We start from the raw sequence: 26290 nt of genomic DNA on the forward strand, positions 1-26290 counted from the left end.
ACAACACCCCTTAGCTTTCAGAGCACTGACCCCAATGTCTTCATCCACTGAGGCATCTTCAGGGTGAGGCAAGGGAGGTACTGGACTCCTAGAGAGGGCCATGGTCAGGAGCCCGAGAGCGAGTCCCTCCACTTCAGTACTCATGACAGCTCCCTCACCCCATCCAAGCCTTGCTCTAATGCTTCTAAGAGGCTGAGTTACCAACAGGATCACGTGGAGGATAGATCAAGAGGGTCCTCCTCGGGGAAATACAGGAAGAAGGGTAATTCACGGACAGAGATGAGAGAGAGAGGCCTGGCACTTTGGAAGCCAGGTGAAATCCCTCACTGGTACAGGGTGATTACTGAGGTTATAATTTAACATGGGACGGAGAGATGCACCTTTTCCAGGCCTTGCTCCCTCTCGGAATCCAAACAAGCAAGAGTCTGAATGTGCCCTTCCTTTCTGCTTTCAGCTTAGTTTGCCATTTTCCCATGCTTGGTGCTCAGCAGTCCCTTCCCACAGAGTTTTCTGTACCCTTCCTTAGTGGCAGTGTAGCTTTGGGCTAGACTGGTCAGATCAGGAGGCTTTGCCTCCCGCTGTGACGCTGTGACGGAAGTTTCCATTCTCTTGCTCATAGGAAGCACATTGGGTGCCCGGCAGGGACGGCCTATACTGTTCTTCCAATCAAGGCCTCAGATTTGTTTGTACCTGCGTGAACAGGGGAGGGGGGATGGAAGAGAAAGTAAGCCATGACTTAATAAGCGTCTGCCTTTCATGTCTACTGTCCATAATTAGGCTTCACCTTTACTTGTTGGGCAGGCGCTAACAAGCCAGAATAATATGGGAAACAAACTGTTTCGGCCACATTTGGCCACTTCCCAAAGAGCCTCACTCCCTATCTCGTTTTCTCTGTGCCTCAGACCAACCCTAGCAGGCACCTGAGGGAAACATCCCCATTATGTTCAACGATGCAGAGACTCAGGCGTTTGCCAAGGCCTTAGACAGAGGTGAGTACAGAGAAACCAAGAACCTCCAGGGACTCGAGGTTCTCAGCCTAGAGCTCTCCCTGCCCCAGTAAATCTCTATCCCTTTCTTAATGGGCCTTCTAGGAAGAACCAGCCTGGGAGGGCTGCAGTGCCCAGGAAGACAGGCCGCCCCCACAAACCTGGGTTCTGTTTTAGGTCCTGCTAGGACCGTCTCCTCACTTCATGAGGATACCTGCCCCTCAAGGTGGCCGAGAAGTGAGCGATACAGTTGAGGTGAGCCTGGCCTTCAATCCAGCTCTCCACACACTTTTCTCCCTTTCTGCTTTTCTTTCTCCCCCTGGCTTCCCTTCAAGTCTAGCCCAGAGAATGTTGGTGAAAGGAGAAAACTTAATGCTGTCCAGTCCCCTGCCCCTGCCCTTCCTCCAGAGCAGGGCAGGGAAGGGCAGGGCAGACTCTGTGAATGCCTCCGTGTGCTTCCTGCTTTCAAGTTTTCTCTGTGTATGATGCCTTCTTAAAGTAGAAATGCTTCCCCAGACGCTGTGTGGGTTTACCATGACCCCCCGGGGGGGGTCTTCATTTACCATCCGGCCCGGGTCCGGGCTGTGCCAGCTCCTTTGCTTAGTAAGATACTTCTGCCAGAAGAGCCAGCAAGGCCCTAGGGACAGTCGCCCAGTCACCAGCACCTCAGCCTCTGACTCAGCCACTGACCTCTGTGACTTCCACACCCACCACCTCTGGGCACCAGGCAGAAACCACACCGGACTAAGCACTGTTGGCAATTTGTTCCAGAGGCTTTGATTGGTCGTTACCCTTTTCTCCACAGCCCAGGCAGAGGGGTCAGATGATTTCTGACATTTAGGAGGCATCTGCAGCTCAGCCTCAGATCAGAGAAGAAAAGGTTCTGGGTCTCTGGCCCCTCTGCCTCACAGGTGTGTCCCAAGCCCTTTGCAGCGTCTCAGATCCCTGAGAAACAGTTCCCAAGCACCATGCTCTGACTAGCTTGAATCTCCAGGTATGGCTCCCAAGGAAACAGAAAAAGCTGATGGCAGGAGGGAAAAATCATACGCAGGAGAGGAGAGGATTTCCAGGCAGCCCACGTCCACAGTCATACTTGAAGGAAATACTCACAAAAGTCATGGGACTTGAGGAAAATACTATCGCGGGTGGGTTAGGGCCAGACTAGAGCTATGGAGACACACGGGGACAACAGAGGCAAGGTTAGTAGTTCTGGAGAGGGATGGGGGTCCAACAGCACATCGAGGGTGGCTGCTTCAGGGTTCCTGAGGCCCACAGTGGCCCAGCACAGACTGAGGATAGAGTAACTGAGCGCTGGGTTGAGTCCTAGAAGTGAGATTAGGAGTATGGCCTCCACTGCTAGAAAACTCACCCACTGTTTCTGCTGCGGGCCGTCTTCCAGGCCAGGATCTCTTTGTACACCAACCTGCAGAGGAGCTGTGGGGGGATTCGGGGTAGAAAGAGAAGGGGAGACACTGTGAGCTTCCAGGCTCAGCTGGCCCATGGGACAGGTGGCTGAGAAATTAAATGAACTTCCATACAGGAGGAAGTAATTCTGAGCAAAGGGCAACTGCCATTCCCACCATCCCAGAAGCCCCAGTGTTTTATACTGGGGTTCCAGACTGCACACATAAAGCATTCCCTAACTGACCTCTTTGTAGCCCAAGACCGCTTACCACGCAAGCCAAGATGTCGGCAGAGATGAGCATGTAGAACACATTGTTCCAGCCTGTGGGGGAGATGAGCCCGGCCAGCAGGGGCCCCAGAGCCGCACCTGTACAGAACAGTTTCATGAAAGCAATATACGCACCTTCCCCAGCCACCCTGGGCAGCGTGCCTGGGGGTGCACCCGTAACAAGGCTGTTGGGAGTCCAAACAGTGACAAACCTATGGAGCCGGTGCCGTCAATGATGGCTGTGACAGTGGAGAGGGCCTTGGCGTTGCCCTTCAGGCTCTCGTGTGTACCCTGGGGAGACAGAGTGGAGTGGGGCAGCTCAAGCTAAGCAAAACCGCTTGGGAAGAACGGTGCTGGGAGAAAGAAGACTCGGGTGTGGGGAGGGGCCCTGAGGTTGAAAGGAAAGAGCCTGAGGAGGTTCTGCAGGACAACAGATGGGAACGGGAGAAGGGGAAATGTCTCTGTAGACAGAGCCCCCGGCCCTCCCTCAGCCCAGCCTGGTGCCCACGTGTGGCTCACTCACCAGGTCAGCAGAGACAGCTGTGGTGATGAGTGCATAAGGGCCATTGACCAGGACCCCACAGATAATCAGCATCACTGCGAAGACAGCAGAGATGGCGTTATGAGAGATGAGGGGCCGTGTGCAGCCCCGCTCAGCCCCAAGTCCAGAGCAAGCCACGTCCTTGCCGTTGGCTCCACACCCACCCACACCGAGGAGTTCCCCAGGCAGAGGCTCGCTAGTGACCGGGTGGGATTCACACCACCTCCTCACCTATGGAGCTGGTTATCCCATTCTGGCCAATGTAGTTGTACAGGAACATCTGAAGGAAGAAGGACATGTTTTCCTCTTGCTGGGCTAGACCTGAGTCTGGACCAGTCCCTGCCTGCTCTGGCATTCTGCACATCACTTGTTTTTCCTGCCTTGTACATTCTCAAAACGGATGGTGTAACTATGGTAATCTCTAATTTCCTTTTTATCCCAGTCTTCTCGTTTTGAAACAAGTATCATGTAACACAGGGGTTCCCGGAACTCACTCTGTAGCTGAGGAAGACCTTGAACTCCCGATTCTCCCCTGCCTCTACCTCCCAAGTACTGGGATTACAGGCATGTACCACCATGTATGGCTCTATGATTTCCCCTCCCCCTAAACATCTTCTCAATCTCACTGTTCCTTGGCCAAAACCTGCCGCAGCTGGTGTCCCTCTTCTCCACCAAGGTTAGATAATCACTAATCCCATCCTGCAATTATTGACCCTGGTCTCTTTTCACAGAGCCTGGTCCTCTGCCGACTCTCGCTTTTCCTCCTCTACATGTGCCCAGGAATACACATGCACACATGAACAAAGGCATAGCTATGCATGCAAATATGAAGATGGATACACAGGTGTGAGGCCTAGACACCCGACCCCGAGCGTGTGCATGCTGAGACCGTACGCACCATGGGAGCAGCCAAGATCAGCATGACGCAGCAAGTGGTGGCCCTGCCATTGGTGTAGTCGCTGATGAGCCCTGCCATGATGCCACCTGAAACACATGCTCACTCACACGCTGTCCCTGACACTACCATGCTGTTCCTCATCTGCTACCCAGGTTTGTCCCAACACCCCGCCCAGTACTGGCTGGCCTTAGGAGTCAGCACCTCCCTCTGTAGTCTTCCCCTGTTCCCATCATGCCGAGAAACCAGAGCTCGCTGGTCATTTTTCTCAGGCCCACCCAGTCTAGCAGGAACAGGAAAGAGAATACACTAGGAGGCTTTTCTGCTCTGCCCAGATCATGGCCAGCTGTCCCTTCATTCTGTCCCTCTGCATAGAAGCAAACAGAAAGACAGCATGCCAGGACAAAAGGACAGGGCCTCACCTATGATGCCACCAACATCGAAGAGTGTGGATAGGTCCCCGGCCTCCTTGGCACTAAAGTGAGCTATGGAAAACAGAAAAACATAATCAGACACTCAGGGAGGTTTGAAACGATGCTCCTGAATGACACAGCTGGAAGAGTTCCTGTGACACATCACTCCTGTCTGAGGAAAAGGCTGAGGCTCCATGGCCAAGTGATTGGCTAGGGCCACCAGGTGGGTTTGCAGCAGCTTGTCACACACTCTCTCAGGGACAAGTCCTACACTGCTCTCTTTCCCTGAAGGATGACCTAGACCTTCACAGTAAGGCCTCTCCTGCAGGCCTGGTACTTGGCTCATGAGAGCATCTTCAGTTCTTTCTCCTGGAGTATAACAGCTCTGACTGGGCTCTCTCTTTGACCCACTCCTGACTTAGAAGCAAGCTCCATGGGGGCTCTTCCTAGGCAGGCCACTGTAGGTCTGTATTAATGCTCATGGCCACAGGAGGAGACCTGTAGGAAGATGGGGCCCTGGGTTTAGAAAAGGGGAACATCTAGAATCTTGACTTGTAACTCCACCCTCAAAGCTGACTCATACTCTGAAGTCATCAGCAAAGCCACAAAACAGATTCGCAACGCAACGTCTGCAAAACTGTGGCAGCACCCTCAGAGAGAGAGTCCCTCATGTAGAGCTCTAGGTCAAGCTACAGCTTGAGATCTGACCATGACTGGTCCTGGTCTCCCATTCAGAGTACGTGTGTGTATGTGTGTGTGTGTGTGTGTGTGTGTGTGTGTGTGTGTGTGTGTGTGTGTGTGTGTGTGTGTGTCTGTGTATAGTTGCTATCTTTTCCCACAGCTGGGAAGGCGTAAAGCAGCTCTGGGCTAAAGGTCTTGGGTAAAGGGTGTGGTTCTGAATCCCAGGGCCAGCGGAGTAGAGCACATTGCTTTTTGGTATGTTACCCCATCAATGGCAAACCAGAGACTCTAGACTCTGAGCAGGTGGAAATCAAACAGCCCATTCAACCACAACAGTGATCTCCTTTCACCTTTGCATCCTTGGACAGGGGCAGTGGAGAGTAGCTTTGGGGCAGCTCCCTCAGTGTAGCCCAGAAGACCACAGTACAAACACATCGCTCCCATAATGGTCCTTGGAAGAAGAGCCATGGAGTCCATGGAGTCCATGGAGTAGGAAAGCTCACACAGCCCTTCTTTGAGTAGGAGGTGTTTGAGGCAGACCTCCACCTACCTGTGAGCCAAGTAGCCCACACTCAGGCTAGGGAAAAGAGGATTGCAGGACAGAGCTTTTGACCCTAAGGCCCAACCCAGCTCCGAGAGGGTAGGTGGCTGGAGACATGCATGGGCTCAGCCTTGCCTGTGTACTGGAATGAAACCCAAGTATCTCCCGGCACCAGAAGTGGCCTTGGCCTCCTCCGAGACTCTTTTTGCTCAGCTCCTCTTCTCCTGGGACTTACCCACATTGAAGATGTACAAGGGCAGCCAGTAGAGAAAGGTGTAGCTGACCAACTTGGCGAAGAGCAGACATAGAGAGAACTCTATCACACCCTGGGGAGCACAAGAGAGACACAATGGAAAGGGGCTCAAGAGATCCCCAGTCTAGTGGAGGCCCTCCAGGTGGCCAGCACTACCCCATGACTAGCATCATTCCCACACAGAGCAACCTCAAATCTACACCCCCATCCTAATGGCAGCAGTGTGCCTAAGGCTGCATGTCATGTCAAGATAGGCCCCTGTACATACTGTCCTTCTCATGCAGCCGCCCCACCCCCTCACATCTAATAAAAACACCAGAGAGACTGTCCTCCCTTCCTTTCACAAACATCTCACCGGGATTTTGAGTGCCCCCAGGAAACTGATGGCTTCAGGCTCAGGGCCCTGCTCCTTGGAGGAACAGGCTGCAATGTCCACACTACTTTCCCTGCTGCTGTAGGGACTGTTCACAGGATCCTCAGGGTTGTCCCGTTCCTTCTCCAGGTCATCCTGAGGAAAGAAGACGACCCCTCCTTGTGGGCAGGGCCATGTACCCACCTTCCCCTAATGGGGAAGACAGCCCCGTTGAGAGGTAGGGGGTGCTCATCCTGGAGAAGGTGGACGCTTCTCTCTTGGGCAGGCAGGCACATTAGGTTGTGGGGCATTTAACCTAAGAGCCCAAAACTGGTTCTGTGATGTCACTAGACCACAGCTCTCTCCTCCAACCCTGGGCCCTCCCATGGCCAGTTCCTGCGATGTGGGGAGGAGACAGGGCTGGGGCTGGGGTGTCAGACTCACATGGTGCTGGGGAGGGGTGCAGTCCACATCTTCTGGGTCTGGAGGGGGGATAGAGAAGTGCCTTTCTGAGAAGGTTGTCAGTACACAGACCCTCGCTCTACAGTGGAGAGTGAGCCCTACAAGTCCCATGTGACCCCCAGCATTATGGGAGCAGGCTGTCTAGGCCTACCTGCCTCTTGTAGAAACTGTCATAACTGCTTCTTGGACTAGTAGTTGTAACACCTGACCTTGCTAACTCAAGGCTGTCAGAGAATGGGAAAAAGCCAGTAGCTGTCTACACAGCCCTTCGGCAGAGCACACACTAACAGACAAAACGTCGACGCTACATCGTCCCTCTTACACCTTCAGAAATCCTCCAGAGCAAGCACTGCTGTCCCTTTACAGATGGGAAGACAGTGTCAGGGTCATCTGATGCCCTGAGCGGCTTTGCTGGAATATCCAGCTGCTTCGTCCCACGAACACACCTTACAGCGTGGGGGTGGGAGGGGTCCACTCACACTCAATAAGAAAGAGGAAGGTGATGACGCCCATGACAGCAGTGATAATGCCAGGCACGATGAATGACAGTCCCCAGTGCTGGTTCACCCAGATTCCAGCGATCAGGGAGCCCAGAATATTGCCCACAGACGTGTGGGAGTTCCAGATGCCCATGATGAATCCCCGCCTGAAGAGGAGGGAAGGGAAGGGGGGCAGTGAGCGAGGATGTAAAGTGAAGAAGTAGAATAATAAGTAGAAAAACCCACAAAAATATAAGTGAAGTGTGTACGTTTTTCATTGATTGAACCTTATCTTAAATTAGCTTTGAGCGATAAAGTTAATTTTATGCTGAAAAAATGACTGGCCCAGCCATGCTCAAAAGGCTACCTCTAGCCTTTGGGATGTACCCACAACTGATATTCTGAGTCCCCAGACAGTGCCTTGCCTGGGGACCCATTGCTTTAGCAGGCCCTAGGACCAGCATAGATGGGAACTCTGATCACAGGGAAACTGTGAACCTTCCATCCTTCTCTTTGACCCCAGTCAGTATCACTCTAAAACAGTTGTCTTCAACTGGGGGGTGATTCTGCCCCTCAGGGGACATCTGGAAACATCGGAGATGTTCAATGGCCATAACTTGCTGCGTGTTTTGCTACTGGCATCTAGTGGGGAGATGCTAGGCATACTGGAAACAAGAAACAAAAACCAGCAACACCCCCAGAGCAAACAGTGGAACAGCTCAGACTGTACGTGCCGAGGGTGAGAAACTGAAGCGAGCTAACACAAAAGCCAGTCTGAGAAAACAGCATGGTGGGGCCTTTTATCTTCAATCAAAACTGGAAATTCACCTGTTATAGGAATTATAACTAAGGCTGCCTGCTCTGTGGGCTAAATCCTAAAGACAGACAAATAGCACTGCCCTTTAGTCTCAGAGACGTTTCTTCTCAGTGGGTGAGACCCAGCAAGAAGACACATTTTCTAATCTTTTCCCCTGGAAGTGGTCCAGAACCCCCATCACCCCGTGCCCCACCCCCACCAGGGTGGATCGCACTCCCTCATCTCACTCACTTTCCCTTCCCAAACCAGTTGCCAACACAGGTCACCACAGACGGCCAGCCCGTAGTCTGAACAAGGCCATTGCAGATCTGTAGAAGAGAGGGAGGGTGAGAGTTAGCTCAAGCACTTTGGGTAGAGCTGGTTCAATGACGTGGAGCCCTCCACACACCCTGCATTGAACCATGTCTTTCCCTCACTTGCATGTCCATATACAATGTCACATGAGCTGGCTTCTCCTAGCTCAAGATCATGTGAGCTGAGACCTGACTTCTCATGCGTCTCAAGCAGATTCAGTGTAGTGCCCACGGAAGGCTCACTGAGCCGGTCATTTGAGACTTTGCAGGGTTGGAACAGGGTCCTGAGCATGGTGACAGAAGGGACTAGAACAAGGAGACCAAGTCTCTGTCTGCTCTGACCTGGGGATGGCCAGGGATCCGGAAGGACCTCTCTTTGAGGGGAACAAAGGCCCAAGTGCTGTGCAGACTCATACCTGGATGAGCACGAAGTACCAGAGCATGTGGATATTCCAGAAGTATCCCAGGCCGAAGAGGGAGGTGAATAGGCCGCTGAGCACCATTCCAGCTGAGAGGTAGTAACGCAGGGGCAGCCGCTCCCCAAAGATTCCACTGGAGAGAAAGACGGGTGAACTCCAGGTTAGCGGAGCTCTATATCCGGTCTACCACCTCCCTCTCCCATCCCATATTACTGAAGCCACTGCGGCATGGTGACCAGGGCTGATCTGTGTCCTACTGCGTTCCAAGGATGACTCTGGTCCTCCCTTCCAGGGATCGTCTGCTTTATGACACGACTCTGACAATTCTGTTGCCCGTGTCCCTCCTTGCTGGCTGACCACTCCATGTCACATGTTTCCCACCAGCGCAGTCTCTTTCATCAACTGGATGGTTCTACCTACTGTGATTCGTGAAATATCCCCTCCTGCATGTGTTTGGGCCCCATGTGTCCCTTCATGCTTCAGGGTCATATTCAGATTGCCTCCAGGATACCTTTTCTTGGCTGTCCCTAACGAAATGCAAACTCGACACTCTAAATTCTAAATTCTCCCTCCTTTCGTCGTGGGAGCCTCTGAAACACCACCTGTCCTCAAGTTCAGCAGCTTAGGCAGCAGTCATGCTAGCTTGTAACCTTCCTTGTCTGCCACAAGCCTACCTCAGCTTCTCCCTCACGCCTGGCTCAGCTCCTCCCATGGTTCTCCCATTCCACATCCCGGGGCAGGCCCTCTGTAAATGACCTTATCCTTAAGCCCTGTCTCCGTCTGTTGCTTCTGTACTCCTTCTGGTAACCCTGTGAGAGGTTCCGCCTGCATGCCATGACGTTCCCTACACATTTCAAGGCTCACCTCCTCCAGAGCCTTCCTTAACTCCTTGTCTTCATCCCAAGCTTGCACTACATGACTACCCGACACTTCAACGATTTTCAATTAGCTGCTAGCTGAGGGTCCTTCTACTATGCTGTGAACTCCCTGAAGGCCACACCCTGCCTTGTCCATCAGAGGATTGCTGGCAGCAAGTGCCAAGTTTGCTAGGTGAGACCCACACTGTTATATAGTTTAGACAGCCCTGGGTAAGCTTCTCCTTGGGAATCTACTTGTCCAGGGCTGTGCTTAGGGAACCCTGGTCACACCTGCCAACACTTCCCTAAGTGGAGCATCCAGGAAGCTATATAGGAAAAGAGCTGCTGATAGCAGTCCAGCAGCAGCAGGTGGAGGAACAGCGTGGTGACCACAGAGAGGGACAGAGGCTGGCCATGGGCTGATAGCCTGGGTGAGGCCTTGGCCTCAGCCCTGCTCGGAGGCACTTTCAGCTCTCTCACATTAGTCTGAAGTCCGAGTGAGGAGAAACAGAGAAACAGCAGCTATGAAGAACCCACCCACCCCCGATACCCCCAACGGGCATGGGGGTCTCCCTTTCTCTTACCTAATAAACATGCCAATGGCATAAGCCACTAGGAAGGCATTGTCCACAGCTCCCAGTAGCTCCTTGTAGTCATCCTTGTCTGAAAGCAGATGGGAATGAAGAAACCTGGCTGAGTGTCTGCTCTGCAGAAAGGTCCCTTTCACTTCCAAGGGGGGATTAGGGAGTACAGGAGGCCATGTGCCCTGTTCTTACCGAACGGACTCCAGCTGCACCAGGTGGTATCGTTGAGATCGTGGGTGTCATTAATGGGTCTGACAATATCTGAGCAGTTCTGGTGCAAGCGGCTCTGGGAGGCAATGGCATACACGGGTCAAGGGTCATACCATGCCCTGAAACCCACTTGGCCCAGAGAGAAGCAAGAAACCTGCTACTCAGTCATAAACACCGCTGCTTCCCACCACAGTCCATGCTCCTTCCTGCCAGTAGCTCCTCCAACAGGGATAGGTAACCATCCAATAGCCATGAATGGAATCCACAGAGCCTGGACCTCCTGCCTTCTTAACTCACCCACACCCACCCACGGTGCTGTCTGGGAGGTGGATGTAAATGGAACATGTAGGAAGGTTGTAGGAAAGAGCCACCGACATGGGTGTCTGCCGGGTGGAAGGGTCAGGTCTAGTGACCAGGGTAAAGTAGATTGGGAGGGGACTGTCTGAGGTCTAGAGCATGCTGTAGCACACGCTGCTAGGCCCGAGCTGTCCCACATTCTTCCTTACCAACCAGGCTCACCTTAACGATGCTGATGGGCTTTCTGGACATGTGATAACAGACATAGACGAGGAAGGTGAGCAGCAGGATGAAGCCACGGAACCTGGAGGAGATAGGAGCATCCCAGTCTTTAGAAGCCCGGCCACAGCGCCCTCAAGGCCTCAGCACCGCCAACATTTTGCCTTTAGGCTCTCCTCTAGACACAAGTTCCTGGGGCAGAGGCCAGGAGTGTCTGGGAGCAAAGGGCCCCTGTTCACACACACACACACACACACACACACACACACACACACCTCCTGCCACCATCTTTCCAACCTCTTAGCCCCTCTAGGGTTTCCCTGAGGCAATGCTGTCTGTTTGTGTAGAACAGGTATGGCCACAGAGAGTTAAAATCGTTTCCTAAATGTCAGAAATGATGGGCATGGGTGGAAATAAAGGAGAGAGGGGTCTGTCTGCAGAGTGAGGGCCATATTCGCCTTGTGCTTAGACGACAGCAGACTTGGCCCAGACGATAGGAAGAGATGACTCAGCTGAGACAGCTGGTGACAAAACCTGAGTCCTCTCTCTTTGGGTCCCTGGCTAGTCGATTTCACTGGACAGAAAGATCATGATTTCCTCCGAGGCTCACATATCCCGTGTTCACTCCCCTGCCCTCCTGCTCATCCCATGGGCCAGCAAGATGGAAAGAGCAGTCTAATGAGGGGCCTCTCAAAGTTTCCACAGCAGCGTGCCCACTTCCACCCAAGGGTCTGGGGAGACTCCTATAGCACCCTGATGAGTCACTGTTTCCACAGCAAGGCATCAGCTGAGCGGAAGCAGCAACCAGGAACCAGGAGGTATATGGAAAATAGATCTCAGAATGGGACTGACTGAGTATAGCTCAGAGGCAGAACACAGGTTTAGTATGCTTGAAGCCCTGGGTTTCAACCCACCGGCAAACAGACCAGCCTGAAAGAAACTGTTAGACAGTAGAAGGCTCAGTGCCTCTGCTCATTACAGAACAGGGTAGAGGAGAAGGGTGAACAGACTCTTCAGCACTCGTCTCTCTTGGCTTCATGGACCTAAGGCAGATATTGGATGCTCGCCCTGCCCTGTATGGTAATCTGCCTCCAAACTCCAAACTCACCTCCCCGAAGCATGTAATTAAGCAATGCAGGCCGCCTCTTGTGAAATAGAAGGTGTTTCTGCAGAGCCTGAATCGAGTTGAGCTGCCAAACACCGTCTCAGTTCACCCTGGACTTAAGTTTCCTACCTGGGCATCTGTTTAATTCTCTGCCCTGTATTCTTCATTCTTAACCTTGGATGGTTGTACAAACCCGTTGTCCCAGAATCCAGTAGGCTAAGGCAGGAGGACTGGGAGTCTGAGGCCAGCCTGGACTACACAATGAGACCCAATCTCAAAGTACCTCTTTGGCTACTTGTTCCCAGGCATCTATGTGACTCACCCAGGTCTTATAGGGACGTCAAGGAAGCCAAGGCTACTCCAGATGCCTGCCTGTCTCAATGATTGATATTAAAAAGCTTGGTGACACCAAAGTTTTCCAGGCCTACCAGCTGCCATTTAGCTTATTCCTAGTTCAGGGATTTCTAGAATATTCTGAGAAACTTTAGAGAGAATACACAGCTAACCTAAGCAAAAAGCAATAGATGGAAGGAATCTGCAGCCTTATAGTTAACTGGGATGTTGCTTAATCCAGGGGAAAGCAGGCAGATTTGAGTGACAAATTCCACTCACCAGGTAAGCCCTTTCTGCTTCTGGCTTCTTCAAGTGCACATGGATGGTAGCATCGGCCCCACCCCCCACCTATGTCACTCTCATCCTTGGGTACCTGTAAGTGCCACAAAGCTTGGTTTGTGTGACCACTTATCTTGGCTGACCGCACAGGGGTGCCAGGGCTACAGGTCATGACCTATCAGGTCTTTTCTGGTTCTGAAAGACCTTTCGGAACATTAAGTCCCACAGGATCCCCTGAGAACACAGCAGTGATGACTGGTCAACAGAAGACCCCAATTTTACCCGAGAAGTCAGAGGCTGTACCTCAGCAGACATGCCAGAGGCCTCATGAGCTGCAAACAACCAAGAAGGCACCAAGAAGGCAAAGCCAGCCGTTTGAACCCTCCCGCCCAATGTCCACACTGCTTCACTCCCACATATCAGGAGCATCCCAGAAAGGCAGGTCCAGCCCACCTTTCCCTGGCTTCCTCCTACCTGAGTTCCCAGCTGTTAGTCCTTATCTGTCCCATGCTCTTTCCATCCAGAGCCCTGGCCCTTCCAACGGTAGGTAGGAAATGCCATTGCTTTTCAAAAAAAAAAAAAAAAAAAAAAAAAAAAAAAACATAGACTCGCCCTCGCAACCACCTTTATGAGAAAGGGGAAGAAAGATCCTGCCTTCTGCAGGTCACAGGGGAAACAAACACACAGGGAGAATTAGAGCGACTGTGACGTAACTGCAGGAAGCCTTGTGTCCCATGGGAGCACAGGAGGGACACCAAACCCAGAGGGATAGAGGTGGTGTCATGAAAAGGTTCCAGGAGATATGATTGGTTTCAAAATCAAGCAGGAGATGGCTAAGTCAACCAGGGCTGGGAGATGGGCCAGGGAAGAAGCATCAGGGAAGGCACAGGCATGAAATAACACGGCCTGTGTGGGAACACTGCATGGCTTAGGATATCTGGAAGAGGAGACTGAGCCAAGCACAGAAGCAAAAGAGGCCAGATGAGGTAGGACCTAGGTTAGGTAGGGCTGTGTGTGCCAAGAGGTAGAGTTTGGGCTATCGTTTGAAGAGGACAAGAAGAAGCCACTGGGAGGGTGAGGCCTTCCTAGGAGTGGCTATGAGCCAGGTGAAGCCAGGGGGAAGACCCATGTGAGCTTCCTCACTGCAGGGTGGTGCCCATCCCTGTGCCTTTCTATTCTGCTAGCCACTTCTAGGTACACGGCAGCCTCACAGGATGCCCTAGATATATTTCAAGCTCATGTCCGTAGAGACAAGTAAGGACTTAAAATCAGGCAAAAGATAGTCTAATTTTCTAAACCTGTTTACTCCTCTAAGAAGGGCTTTTTCACCTTATTCACAGAAGTATTGACAGTTGTTTTGTTACAGATCTTACAGCAGTCCTGATACCCAGTGGGCACTTAAAAATGGCTGTTGTTTCACAGAAGAAGGGGAGTTCCAGGACTTCATTGCCTGGCAGAAATTCGGAGGCCATTAGACTTTCCTCACTACTTCTCAAGGATGTCTACCTAAGTCTCCCAGAACAAAAAGACCTAGGGATGCTAGTTCCTTCCCTTGTTTAGGGAGGGTAGGGTAGCTGCAAGAGAGTCTGCAACCATACAGGAAAGTGACTCTGAGTAGCTAAGGTCTTCCTCAGGTCAGCCAGTCCATACTAGTATTCTGACCTGTGATTTTTTTTTCAGCCCCCTGCAGGGGCCTGCCCAACCTAGATCACAATCTCCCAACCAAAAACCTGACCCCTAAGTTAGCAAGAAAGACAGGATCCTTGAGAGCCAGGGTTTTTAGCCTGGGCTGTATGGTGTTAAGCTGACACTGGATTCCTCTGGGGCTTCCTGCCTGGCCTCTTGAGGGTTAAGCTCATTAGCACTGCTGGGCCCCAGCAGTGTTGGAGTCAGGCCTCCTACCTACTAGCCAGTGCTCCTTTCAGGGCACATCAGGTGTGCATGGGAAGGGCCCCCAGTGCTGTCATCAAAGGGGCCTAGGACCATGGGGGATAAGTTAAGGGTGGAGCTAGACTGAGGCTTCAAGGAACTCAAGCTCACAGCTGAGGACTCTGAGCAGGGCAGGACCGACAGGTTTCACTTCTCACAAGCCCTTCCTTCCCTCAGAAACCAAGAAGCCCCATAGGAGGAGCAGGGAGAAAACCTAGAGAGCCACAAGGCTGCCCTGGTGTGGAGCTGGACTGAGCAATCAACCAGTCCAGGGGTCAAGGAACACGTTGGGGAAGGTTCCCAGACTACTCTACACAGCTGTCCCATGACCCTGTAAGTCTCTTTTGTTAGCAAGAGGTGGCACTTTCTTAGAGTCCCACCTCCTCCACCATATGCTGGTTACTGAATAACCAAGTCAGATAGAGAGGGACTAGCTATCTCCTAAGTATTAGCTGACAATCCAACTTATTCTTTCCCAAGACCTCGATAATAGCTTTATCACTTCATTAAGACTTTGCACTAAGAGTGATTCTGGGCTTGAACAGGGAACAATGTGTCCCACACTAGCAAGAGATAATTAACAAACACCACCCCTACGTACCCTCATCGATACCACAACAAGCCATCACGACCCCAAGAGTAGCCTCTGATCTGTGGAGAGGTGGGAACAGGCCCCTCTCCTCAGTCAGCCCTGTTGCCTACCTCCTCTTGCTTTGCTCTACAACTGCTTCTCTGATAACCTTGCCCATGACTTAAGAGACAATGGGGCTTTAATCACTCCCAGTCACTGACCACTGCCCCTGCTTCAACCTGGGACAGCCTCGAGGACCAACATCAGGATGTGACTGCAGGTGACCTTGGCACTTGCCCTGAGGAAATGAACCTGGTGACCTGTTCCTGGGTGTGCCAGTTCTAGGGTCAGCAGGTTCTCAAAAGGATAGAGGGCTGGGTACAGTAACAACCAGACCGGGATCAATTTGGACTGTGCCACCACTGTCACCTTCTACCAAGTCCTCCACCAACACTGGGAGATATCCTAATGGGGAAGGGCCAGCCAAGGAGAGATACCCAGGGGCAGAGTCCTGAGTCATGACTGCAGTATTCTAGAGTGAGCAGGGACAGGATAGGCTAGAAAGGCCTCTGAGGAGAAAGCTATACTGGGGCAGGGAGCAGGCCTGTGGAATCCCAGTCCCCTTGTCCTCCTCATCCTCTTCTTCTTCCTCTAGATGGGTCTTAGCTACTGCTCTGAGGAGTGGAGATAGATGACTTAGGGCTCATCTAGCTAAGAGGTGAAAGTTCCATACTTTTCAACAAAGGCTGTTTTCCGAAGAGAGCACAGGTATGAATATGGCGACGGCCTCATAGCTGTAGTCCTACTCAGGGAAGTAGGATGATGGCCTTCTAGGACCCTTAGGAGACCTTGTCCTTGCCCTACCCTCACTGTCTCCTGAGCATGCAGAACTCAAGGCCCAACTCCCCCACCATCACTTAGTGACAATCAGATGGGGGTGGAATCTGGTTTCAGGGCTCTGTCCCTATTGGCCAGCTCTTCTGAAGTCCACAAACTGGCACCCTTAATGTGCTGCAGCTTACAGCCTGGTGCATCCATTCTTTCTGAGCTCTCAGGGCTTCCCTATTTGGTTTGACTTTCTTCTCAAATATATAGTCCTCTTCCCAATAAATAAATGAATAAGTAATACCTTAGCCACAAACATCATCTAGAAAGTTCTGAGTTCCTGTGGTTACTGGCCCGTGGTTTCTTCTCTGGGAAGGATCTTGGGACCCAGTCTTATGTCCACGAATCTCCCTAATCTAACACTGAATCCCAACAAGAAGCATGGGGCTCTATGGGCTGGCTCATTGCCCTCGTGACAGCTTTCGTGCCCTGTGGCCAGTGTTACTTTGGGACTGTCTAACTCTAATCTCAGTGAGTCCTGGTACAGCTTGACTGAAGAAAGATCCTGACCAACTATGCAGACAACTCCAAGCCATTTGCTGCCTCCTAGACAGTCCACAGAGCTTGGGCTGACACCCATTCAACGTGGTGGGGGCTGGGGGGGGTGTCACGTGGGTCCGTTCTTTAAGAAAGGAAAGAGGAAACATCCAGGGGAAAAAGAGGAAACCCAGAAACCAGCTGCTTCCAGCTGCAATAAGAAAGATGTGGGGGATGGGCCTCTAGGTCACATGCTGGTGACAGGAAGATGATCAGACTCCAGCATTCTTGGGATCATTCCTCTGTAGGACAGGGCAGCCCCAGCTTTCACCACAGCTCTTCTTAAACAGTTTCTTCTTCTTCTTCTTCTTCTTCTTCTTCTTCTTCTTCTTCTTCTTCTTCTTCTTCTTCTTCTTCTTCTTCTTCTTCTTCTTCTTCTTCTTCTTCTTCTTCTTCTTCTTCCTCCTCATCTCTTCCTCCTCCTCCTCTTCTTCTCCTAATGAGTACACTGTAGCTGTCCTCAGACACACCAGAAGAGGGCATCAGATCCCATTACAGATGGTTGTGAGCCACCATGTGGTTGCTGGGAATTGAACTCAGGACCTCTGGGAGAGCAGTCAGTGCTCTTAACTGCTGAGCCATATCTCCGGCCCCTTAAGCAGTTCTTTCTGCCGCTTTATCAAGCATCTCTTTACAGGAAGCAGGAAAATAAGATGAGACAGGAACCATCTGGACTCAGATCTGATTCCAGCCCTCCGGCCACAGAATAGGGAAAAGGACATCAGACTTTTACGGCAAAGGAAGCTGAGCCTTCATTTCTGGTTTAACTTCTCAGGCCTCCATTTTATATTTACAATAAAAGAATAAAGAACTGCCTAAAATTGTCATAAGGGCTGATAAACACAACGGGTGCACAAATATCTAACACGGACAGCATCTCTCCATGTGTGTTTGAGTACTTTTCTGCTCTGTCTTCCTCACCAACTCCACCACAGAGATCAGTCTGTCAGCATCGCCCAGCTTCCACGGGAAGATTAAGGTACAGGAAAAACACAGTGTGGGAGTCAAGCTCCTGCTCCTCCAGCCTGAGAAAGCTGGCGCCCTCCACACCCATTCCTGCTCATCCAGCTGCTGTGTCACCCTGCTCCCTCCTCCAGGTCCTGACTTTCTCCTCCACAAAAGTCCTCAGGAAATTCACCCAGCCCTTTAAGCATCGGCCACAGTCATCTCTTTGGAAAGATGCCCCTGTTGTCCCAGCTGCCCCCAGGCACGCCTATGAAGATATTGGCACAAAAGGCAAGGAATCAGGCAGACCTAGGGCTAGGGACCTCCTGGGTATTTTTGGTGGTACAGAAGCGCCGTGAATTAGTGGTGGTCTACTTGGTCTTGACAGGGCGTGGAGTAACACCTCCGGGCTGAAACTCCACAGACAGCAGCCACCCTCCACACACCTGGTGCCGCCCGCTCACAGTCCCACTCCAAGGACTGCTTTCTGGCACACCCTGCTCCTGCTGGCTGGAGTTCTAATTAACCAGTACCCAGACAAAGACTGACAGATTTAATGATTCAAGGTCACCTCCTCCCAGTGGGTGAATCCCTTCTACAACAACAATTTCAGGTGCCTAGCTAATTCCAACTACAGAGGCCTAAGTGCTTTAAAAAGCCTTTCGTTTACATGTGTATCTTAAAGATAAAAAGGCTATCAACTTGAGGGAGGGGTTTGAGGGAGGGGAGCTGGGAGGAGTTAGAGGGAGGATAGTGAGGAGGGAAGGACATACAATTCTATTCCAAATAAAAATATTCTTTTCAGGCTGGGCTAAGGTGGTGCAAAAGCACCAGGGAGGCAGAGGCAGTCGGTTTGAGGTCAGCCTGGTCTCAGAGCTAGTTCTAGGACAGCTAGTCTGCACAGAGAAACCCTGTCTTGAAAAACAAAAAAGAACCCAAATTATATACGTATGTGTATATATATATATATATATATATATATATATATATATATATATGTGTGTGTGTGTGTGTGTGTGTGTATGTGTGTGTTTATCTATACATATCTATATATATATATATATATTTTAAAGAACTGAGTAAATGTAAAAATCAAACTTTTCATTTTAATCTTATTAATACCCTGAGAGAAACGCATTTCCCTTTTCCTTCCATCCTACGGAAATGTAGCCTCAGAGAGACTAAGTGGTTTGTCTACAATGACAAATGATGGTGATTTCTTATTTTCCACCCACATGATCATCGGGAGTACAGTGGGAAGACGAAAGGCTTAGGAGTCAGATTAACCTGGATCCAACTCCAGTTCAGTCATTTGCCAGCAATGCAATGCTGTACAAACTACACGCTTTCTGTCTCTCGTGTTATCAGTATGTCCCATGGGGGAACTAACGGTTCACTTAAAAAAAAAAAAAAAAGACAAATTAGTAATCCGTGGTACACAGTAGTAAGGAACGCTTATAGAGTGACAGTCAGTAGTAAAGCTTCTTGGGGATTTAACACAAGCCTGGCACCCATCCAAATGTTTTCCGTTTAAACCTCAGCAATCTTACGAGTAGGTATCTTGTTATCCGTATTTCACAGGTGAAGAGTCCAAGACTGGTATCTTCACGTCAATTTTGATGCTGTCCCTAGGGTTCATTTCTAACTTCCTTTCACACTGTAAGTCCTTATCCTGTTGTCTCCACCTCAGCTTACGTTTTATTTAGCACAGGAAATGTGCATTGGTTTGACATCCGTCTGTAATGATCCTTGGTAACGACAGAGAGAGTCACAGTTACTGCGTGCTCCTTACATGCCAAGGGACTTCTACTTCTACCCCTATTTAACACTTCATGCTCAAAGCCATACTCACAGGAGGCAGTTTTCTTCAAAATCAATTCAACTGACCTCTAAAAGGCACCGTGCATGTATGAATCACGGCCCTTTGACACTCCGTGTGTGCAGTGCTGCTTCTAAGCTTGCTAACTCGGGGCTGTGCATGTAGCTAAGTAGCAGAGTACTTGCTTGGCTTACCCAGGACCTGGGTTCCACACCTAGGGCAACAAAGCCAAATAAATAAATAAATAATGTTGTGTGCTTTCTGTACTGAGAGGTTGGCATGTGACTGGTTCTTTACCACGATTCGCCGTCATTTTTCCTGATGTGTGCTATTTTGGGCTGAGGTTGTAGCTTGGTGGTAGAGCATTTGCCTTGCGTGGTTGTGGGATGTGTTTTGTGGATGGTAATGCAATTTGCCTCGCGTTGTAGTAGGTGCAAGTGGTTAAGTCTGGAAAGCAAGTGAGTGTGATAAGATCATGTCAGGGCGGGCTCAGGTGAAGATCAGGGTTCCTGGAAAGCCACCTAGATTTTGTCTTCTACCTTTTAAAAAGGGAAATGCTGAAAGTAGAATGGCTTTGCAAACCAATGCTCATCAGTTGGTGTTAGCAGCCCTGGGAAATCAGAACATAAAAGCAGTTTTCTCTGCATTAAACTTACATAGATAAAATGTCATTATTTGTATAAATAGTTCAGAAATTTCTGTATGATAAAGTACACAGATTTCTGAAAGCTGTCTCTGTCTATGTTTTTTTTTTGTTGTTGTTTTCTTTTGTGGTGTCTGGGGATTGAGACTAGGGTCCTGCGTGTTCTAGGCAAGTGCTCTACCAGTAAACTGCAAGCTCAGCCTTTTTCTATTTTCTATTTTGAAATGGGGGCCCCTACTTGTCCAGGTTGGCCTTGAACTCACGATCCTCCTACCTCAGCTTTCTGAGTATCGGACAATTACAGGCCTAGCCACATGTTTCCACTGATCCTGATGTTCCTTTGTCTCATGGCAACATGCAGGGTTGTCTGCCGTAATTTCAGCTACCAGCTAAAATGTTACCTAGGTTACAACTCTAGTTCTTTAATTTGAAATACAGCAACTTCCCAGGCCACTGATCCTCACCTACAAATCAGATGCTTAGGGACCTACCCTAAACTTACTCTTTTATTGTTTATAGTCTCTGCATATTATGTGAATGAGTCTCATATTTCTTTAGGGATGTATTTATTTTTATTTTACGTGCGAGCGTTTACGTGTATATGTATGTTTGTGCACCACTTGCATGCCTGGTCCCAATGGTGTCAGAGGGTGTCAAATCCCCTGGAATGAGAGTGGCGGTCGGCTGTGAGCTGCCACGTGGGTGCTGAGAATACATCCTGGGACCTCTGGAAGAGTAGCCAGTGCTCTTAATGAATGAGCCATCTCTTCAGCCCATCTCATATTTTTTTGTATGTTGTATCTAAAAGTTTCTCCTAGAACTTGTGCTTCTTCATTCCTATGAACTGAGTACTTACTCTTCTGACGGTCCCACTGAACAACGCTAAGTACGCAGTAGTGGACAGTTAGGGAGACTCTTCTGTTCCAGAGATTGCTAAGGCAGGATGTGCAGGAGCAGCACTAATCAGTAATCACACAGCAGTGAGAGTGTGACTGTCACGTACACTTGAAATGTTATTATAGCGCTCCATTTTCAGGATGCCAGTATAAGGAAGACCTTTTTCTTTCCTCTTAGGTGATCCATAACCCATGACAATTTAATAGGTGTTGTGTGTGTGTGTTTTTTTAAACTGAACTCCTCAGAATGCAGAAACTTCCAGTGAGTTTTCTTGTTCTACAGGGTGATGTGGCTATTTGTAAAGTGTCCATAAGAATCTTTTCTTTTTTAACAAGAGCATATTTAGAAATGATTATGCAACCAAGGTCTTGCCTGGGTGTTGTATTAGACCAGGATGTCTTTTTAATATCCACTATATCAGCCCCTCTGAAGGAACTGGTGCTCCCTGTGTGGAGCCAACACTAATAGAGCACTCCAAGGGAAGTGCTTTTCTGAGTTCTCCATCTCACAGGAGAGGAAAGTCAGTTTTTCAGATCTAAAAGCCTTATGATATTTTGGAGGGGAAGGGGGAGAGGAGTCGTAAAGAAAGAAGGATTTGCCCAAATCTATAGCAGGTAAAATCTGGTGAAGACAGTTTCTTGGCATCTTACCTCAAGGCAATAAATCAGAAAGTGAGTATTTAAAAACAAACAAACAACCAACGTGTGGCTATGAAAGAGCAGGGCAGTGGCTCAGTGAGCAAAGCGCTCTCTGCACAAGCTGAGCTCCGTCCTCAGCGCCCACGCTAAAAGCCTGACGCAGTGGTGGCTGCATCTGTGCTCCGGGGCCCTGGAAGGCAGAGACAAGCCGGAGCTACTGAGAGCTTTGTGGAACTCACTGGTAAATTCTGGGTCCCAGTGAGAAACCCTGCCTGTCTCAAAAAATAAGATGGATGGCTCCTGAAGGCAGACACCTGAGGCTGACTTCTGGCCTCCACTGCCAACGGATAGATGGATACACACACACACACACACACACACACACACACACACACACACACACACACACACACACACACACACACACAAAAACACACACACATAAATACACCACACCACACACAGACACAGACACACACACACACAAACACACACACACACACACACACACACACACACACACACACACACACACACACAAACACACACACACACACACACACACACACACACAACCACACACACACACACAAACAAACACACACACAAACAAACACACACACACACACACACACACACACACACACACACACACACACACACACACACACACACACACACCCACCACACACACAACAAACACCACCACACACACACACACATGGACCATACCCCCATTCAGAGTCACACTAATCCTCACACACATAGTACACACTCACACAAACACTCACTCACACACACACACTCACACACACACACACATACACACACACAAACACACACACACACATCTTAAAAAAATTTTTTTTTAAAGATTCCTTATGAAAACTTCCAGTAGTTCAAATTTAACATGGTCTACCTGGTTAATTAATGCTTTTGCTGGACATAAGTAAACAATGAGATTAAATCTAAGGATTAAATCTTTACTGTGTGGATCAAAATTTTTTTCTTAAAGATTAAAAAAGAACCTGAAACAGAGTCTATAAAGTAAAGGATATTTTGAAGAGAGAGTACCTTCCAGATCATCTGAATCTAGTCTGTCATTTATCGTGATTTTAGTTTTTCTTGACATTGAGCACCTTGGGCTCCCTGAAGTGGTAGCTAATCGATAGGTCATAGAAAATATGTCCACTAGTGATATAGCTTCAAGAGTCTTAATGTATAAATGAGTCTATTTGTGTTATGATTTTAAAAATTGTGGTAAAATATACATAGCATAAAACCTTATCATCTCAACCACTTTTCAATGTAAAGCCAGGGCAGGTAAAGCCAGGGCCGGCAAGTACATTGTGCACCCATTGCTGCCGTCCACTCCACTAAACGAGAACTCTCCACTCCCCTCTGAGTTCTCTTTCTACCCAATTATGACGTCTTCCAGCTCCTTCATTATGAGGGCAATGCATTCTCTCACCCTCATGTTTATACCCTTTTGAAAGTCATTTTATATCTTTCTGAAAACACAGAACTGTTTCATGGTTCCAAAATTTAAAAGGACCACATAAACTACCTAAAGGATTTTGTATATGATTAGCCTGAGAGGGCGAGAAACAAAATGACACTTTTAAAAACCAGGCCAAATTGATCACTAAGTATCTGCCCAATCTCAAGATGACCCTTAGTTTAGTTTGAGAATTTAGATTTGGCAATGCTGTGTCATCTGTTTTTCAAAAGAAGCCAGCAACTAACTACTTTGTTAAGTTTTAGAGTTTATAAACGACGGTAACTAACAAAACATTTGAACACCCTTCCTTCCCAACCCCTTGCAAACTGAGTACACTGCCCCTAAAGCTCAATAAGAGTGGCTGAAACTTTTCTTCCCAACATAAGGGTGACCTTGTGGTCGAGGGGACAGATGCTGTAAATGCCATCTCATGCTTTTAAGGGTGACCACCCAGTGTTGGAGCAGCTGCAGCTCTGATCCCAGAGATCTGCTCGAGCTAGGTATCCCTGAGACGGGACTGGTGCCCCCCAGGCGGGCTTAACGAAACCAGTGATTTCTGGCTTGTTACCTAATCCAGTCAATAGGGGACCTAAGCTCTCTGGCTCCGTTTATATCCTACCAGTTCTTGGCCTCGGTTCCCTACAGACAAATCCGGATCCCCTTAATACACAGATAAGACTTGGAGGCACTCTACAGGTACCCGCCTGTGCGCCTGTGTTTGCAGATACAGGTGGCAAACCAGAAAGGATGAAGAATCTAGGCACCCTGTTTTTCACTGGGGTTGTACAGAAGTCTGGGCTAAAGTGGAATTAATAGTTCTGTGTTACTAACCTTCCACGCCTGCGCCACTGAAGGAGCCCTGCCAGATAGAACTAAATCCCCCCTCCCCCACCCCGGGGACGCGCAGAGACATCCGCCGCCGGAGCAAGTCTCTGCGCGTCTTGGTAGCCTCCCTCCCCAGCCTCCCTGCCCAGCCCTGCTCACCAGCTGTCCCTAGAGAAGGCGCGGAGGAGCCAGATACCCGGAGCCAGGGAAGACCGCATCTTGCGGCGCCGGTACTCGAAGCTGGGACTACGGAGGGTGCAGAGCCGGCGCGCGTCCCCGCCAGTGTCGGCAGCGATTTAAATGCCCCGCCGGCTGGCCCGCCCCAGGCAGGCCCATGGCCAGAGTCCCCGCCCCTTGAACATGACCGTCCTGCCCTCTAGGTCACACGGAGTGCAAACCCTAGCTATCCTTTTGCGCTCACTAGCAACTGTTTTCTATGCACTGCCATCTATTTTCTTGAACGTTCTCTCCTTGTCAGAAACCGGCAGTCTGTAGTTTCCTGGGGCTCCTATTTCTTGTCTGAGCTTTTCGGTTTCACTACCCACGAAGGGATGGGGAACTGAAAACAGCAGCCCTTACAAGTCATCAACTCGGTGTAACGTCCGGGCTCCGGCAGTGCTACCTGTCCTAAATGTTTCTGTGCCCTGACACAGTGCAAATCAGGCGCTCTGTGCAAGCGAGCGCAGTGGGACTGCCACATTGACTTGTCCTTAGAGTGCGGGCGCTCTTCCGGAGCCCTGGAAGTGTCTCAGGGATCCCCAAACCCACCTCTCTGGTTCTGGTTCTGTCTGCTCAGATTCCAGTTTACTGAGCCTGCCCGGAGCCTTCCTAAAGCTCCACTAGCCTGTTCTGCCTGCTGTAACAATGTTGCCAACACTGCAATCTCCCCTTTCCAGGCACGCAGCCAGGTGGCAGTGAAGAGCTACAAGGGTCTTCCGTGCTCATAAAAATGACTGCCTCTTGATTGATGATTTCAGGGTATATTTCCACCTATAAAAAGAAGCTGTGATGAGATTCTTGTATAGGAAACCGAGGGCAAAATACCGAGGGGTGGAAAGGGAAAGTATTCGCCTCAAAAGTAAACTTGTTAATAGTACATAAAATAGGAATGTGTCTGTGCAAATGGGTTTCAGCCCTAACCCCACCCACCCCTAACTCCTAGGAGTGCCCAGTATTCAGAGCAAGGTCAGGGAGGTGCAGCAAGAGCTCCACCAAACAGTGGAGGACTGAGGATAATGGGCTTGGCTAGTCAGCCCTGGTATCAAGCAGAAAGAGGGTAAGCAGAGTTATAAAACCCAGCAGTACCCAGAATGGGTCTAGTGCCAGAAATAAAGGCAATAAGTCAAGGTCGGGGTAAAGGAATAGAGGAAGGAGAAAGGCAATAGGCAGGAGGCACAAACGCTATGGTGTGTAAAATGCTGGAACACAAGAGTATCATGTAGTATGACTCAGTGAAATCCCTAAGTACAGGGTCTAGGGAGATGGCTCAGTAAGAGCACTTCCTCTGCGAGTATGAGGACCTGAGTTTGAATCTCCAGCACCCACATGGAAAGCCAGGCATGGCTGCCTGTGCCAGCGACCTCAGTACTAGGAAATGAAGAGAAGTAGAACCCTGAAAGCCTTAATACACAGTATTAAGCCCACCCAAAACTGAGTCTTTGTAACTCAATTAAAAAAAAAAACACCCTGTCTTAAGACAATAATGGAGAATGATAGAAGAAGACACACCAGGTCCTACTCTGGCCATCCGCCATCGTATGTGCATTCACAGGCAAATGCACCACATGAAATACACACACACACACACACACACACACACACACACACACACACACACAGAGAGAGAGAGAGAGAGAGAGAGAGAGAGAATAAATAAATAAATAAATAAACAAACTGCCTAAGTACTCATCCCTTTCTGTTCTCACCCCTTTCTTACCAGTCAGTGAAGTGGGAATTATCAAAATGGATAGCATGACTTTAAGCTCTCATTGGCCTGGGGCACTCCAAACCCAGGTGGCAAACACTCCTGATCAAACAGAAGACACACGGAGTGAGCTGGCATCCTCTGAATGATAGCCACTGATTTCTAGGGGACTAAGAGAAGGATCGGGTTGCAGTACAAATGAACCAAGGAAGCTGCGGGTCATCTGAGGTGACTCAGTACATAGGTATCAGTAGAGGAATGGAGAGACTATTGCCAAGGTCTTTGTGGTGCTAGCTAGCTAGACTTCAGCAGTACAGGCAGCTGCCTCTCCATTTGAAAGACAGCACACTACTGTTTGTTTTGCATGCTTTCCCAGAGTGTTCTGGTGTCTCTTCCATAGTTGTATCTGCTGAGGGCTGGAATTGTAAGACTAGGTGCTCATAAGTGCTTATGCTAAGTGCTCTGAGGTTGTAAGACTATGCCCCACC

General features: G+C 49.7%; 1 protein-coding gene across 1 annotated transcript; it reads right to left on the bottom strand.

Annotated features, from left to right (window-relative positions):
• Positions 1-558: 558 nt before the first annotated feature.
• Slc37a2 (solute carrier family 37 member 2) lies at positions 559-24149 on the bottom strand. Its single transcript, XM_032909766.1, has 19 exons — positions 24038-24149; positions 10975-11056; positions 10438-10531; positions 10246-10324; positions 8802-8937; positions 8324-8400; positions 7276-7442; positions 6779-6816; positions 6338-6490; positions 5965-6055; positions 4517-4579; positions 4098-4183; positions 3431-3479; positions 3182-3255; positions 2871-2949; positions 2660-2757; positions 2356-2420; positions 2097-2153; positions 559-690 (listed from the first exon to the last, which is right to left on the bottom strand). The coding sequence occupies exons 1-18, from the start codon at positions 24094-24096 to the stop codon at positions 2123-2125; spliced, it is 1521 nt and encodes a 506-aa protein (XP_032765657.1). The 5' UTR covers positions 24097-24149; the 3' UTR covers positions 559-690; positions 2097-2122.
• Between the last annotated feature and the right edge of the window lie 2141 nt (positions 24150-26290).

The sequence above is a fragment of the Rattus rattus genome, chromosome 8 (genome assembly GCF_011064425.1).
Source record: "Rattus rattus isolate New Zealand chromosome 8, Rrattus_CSIRO_v1, whole genome shotgun sequence".
NCBI lineage: Eukaryota > Metazoa > Chordata > Mammalia > Rodentia > Muridae > Rattus > Rattus rattus.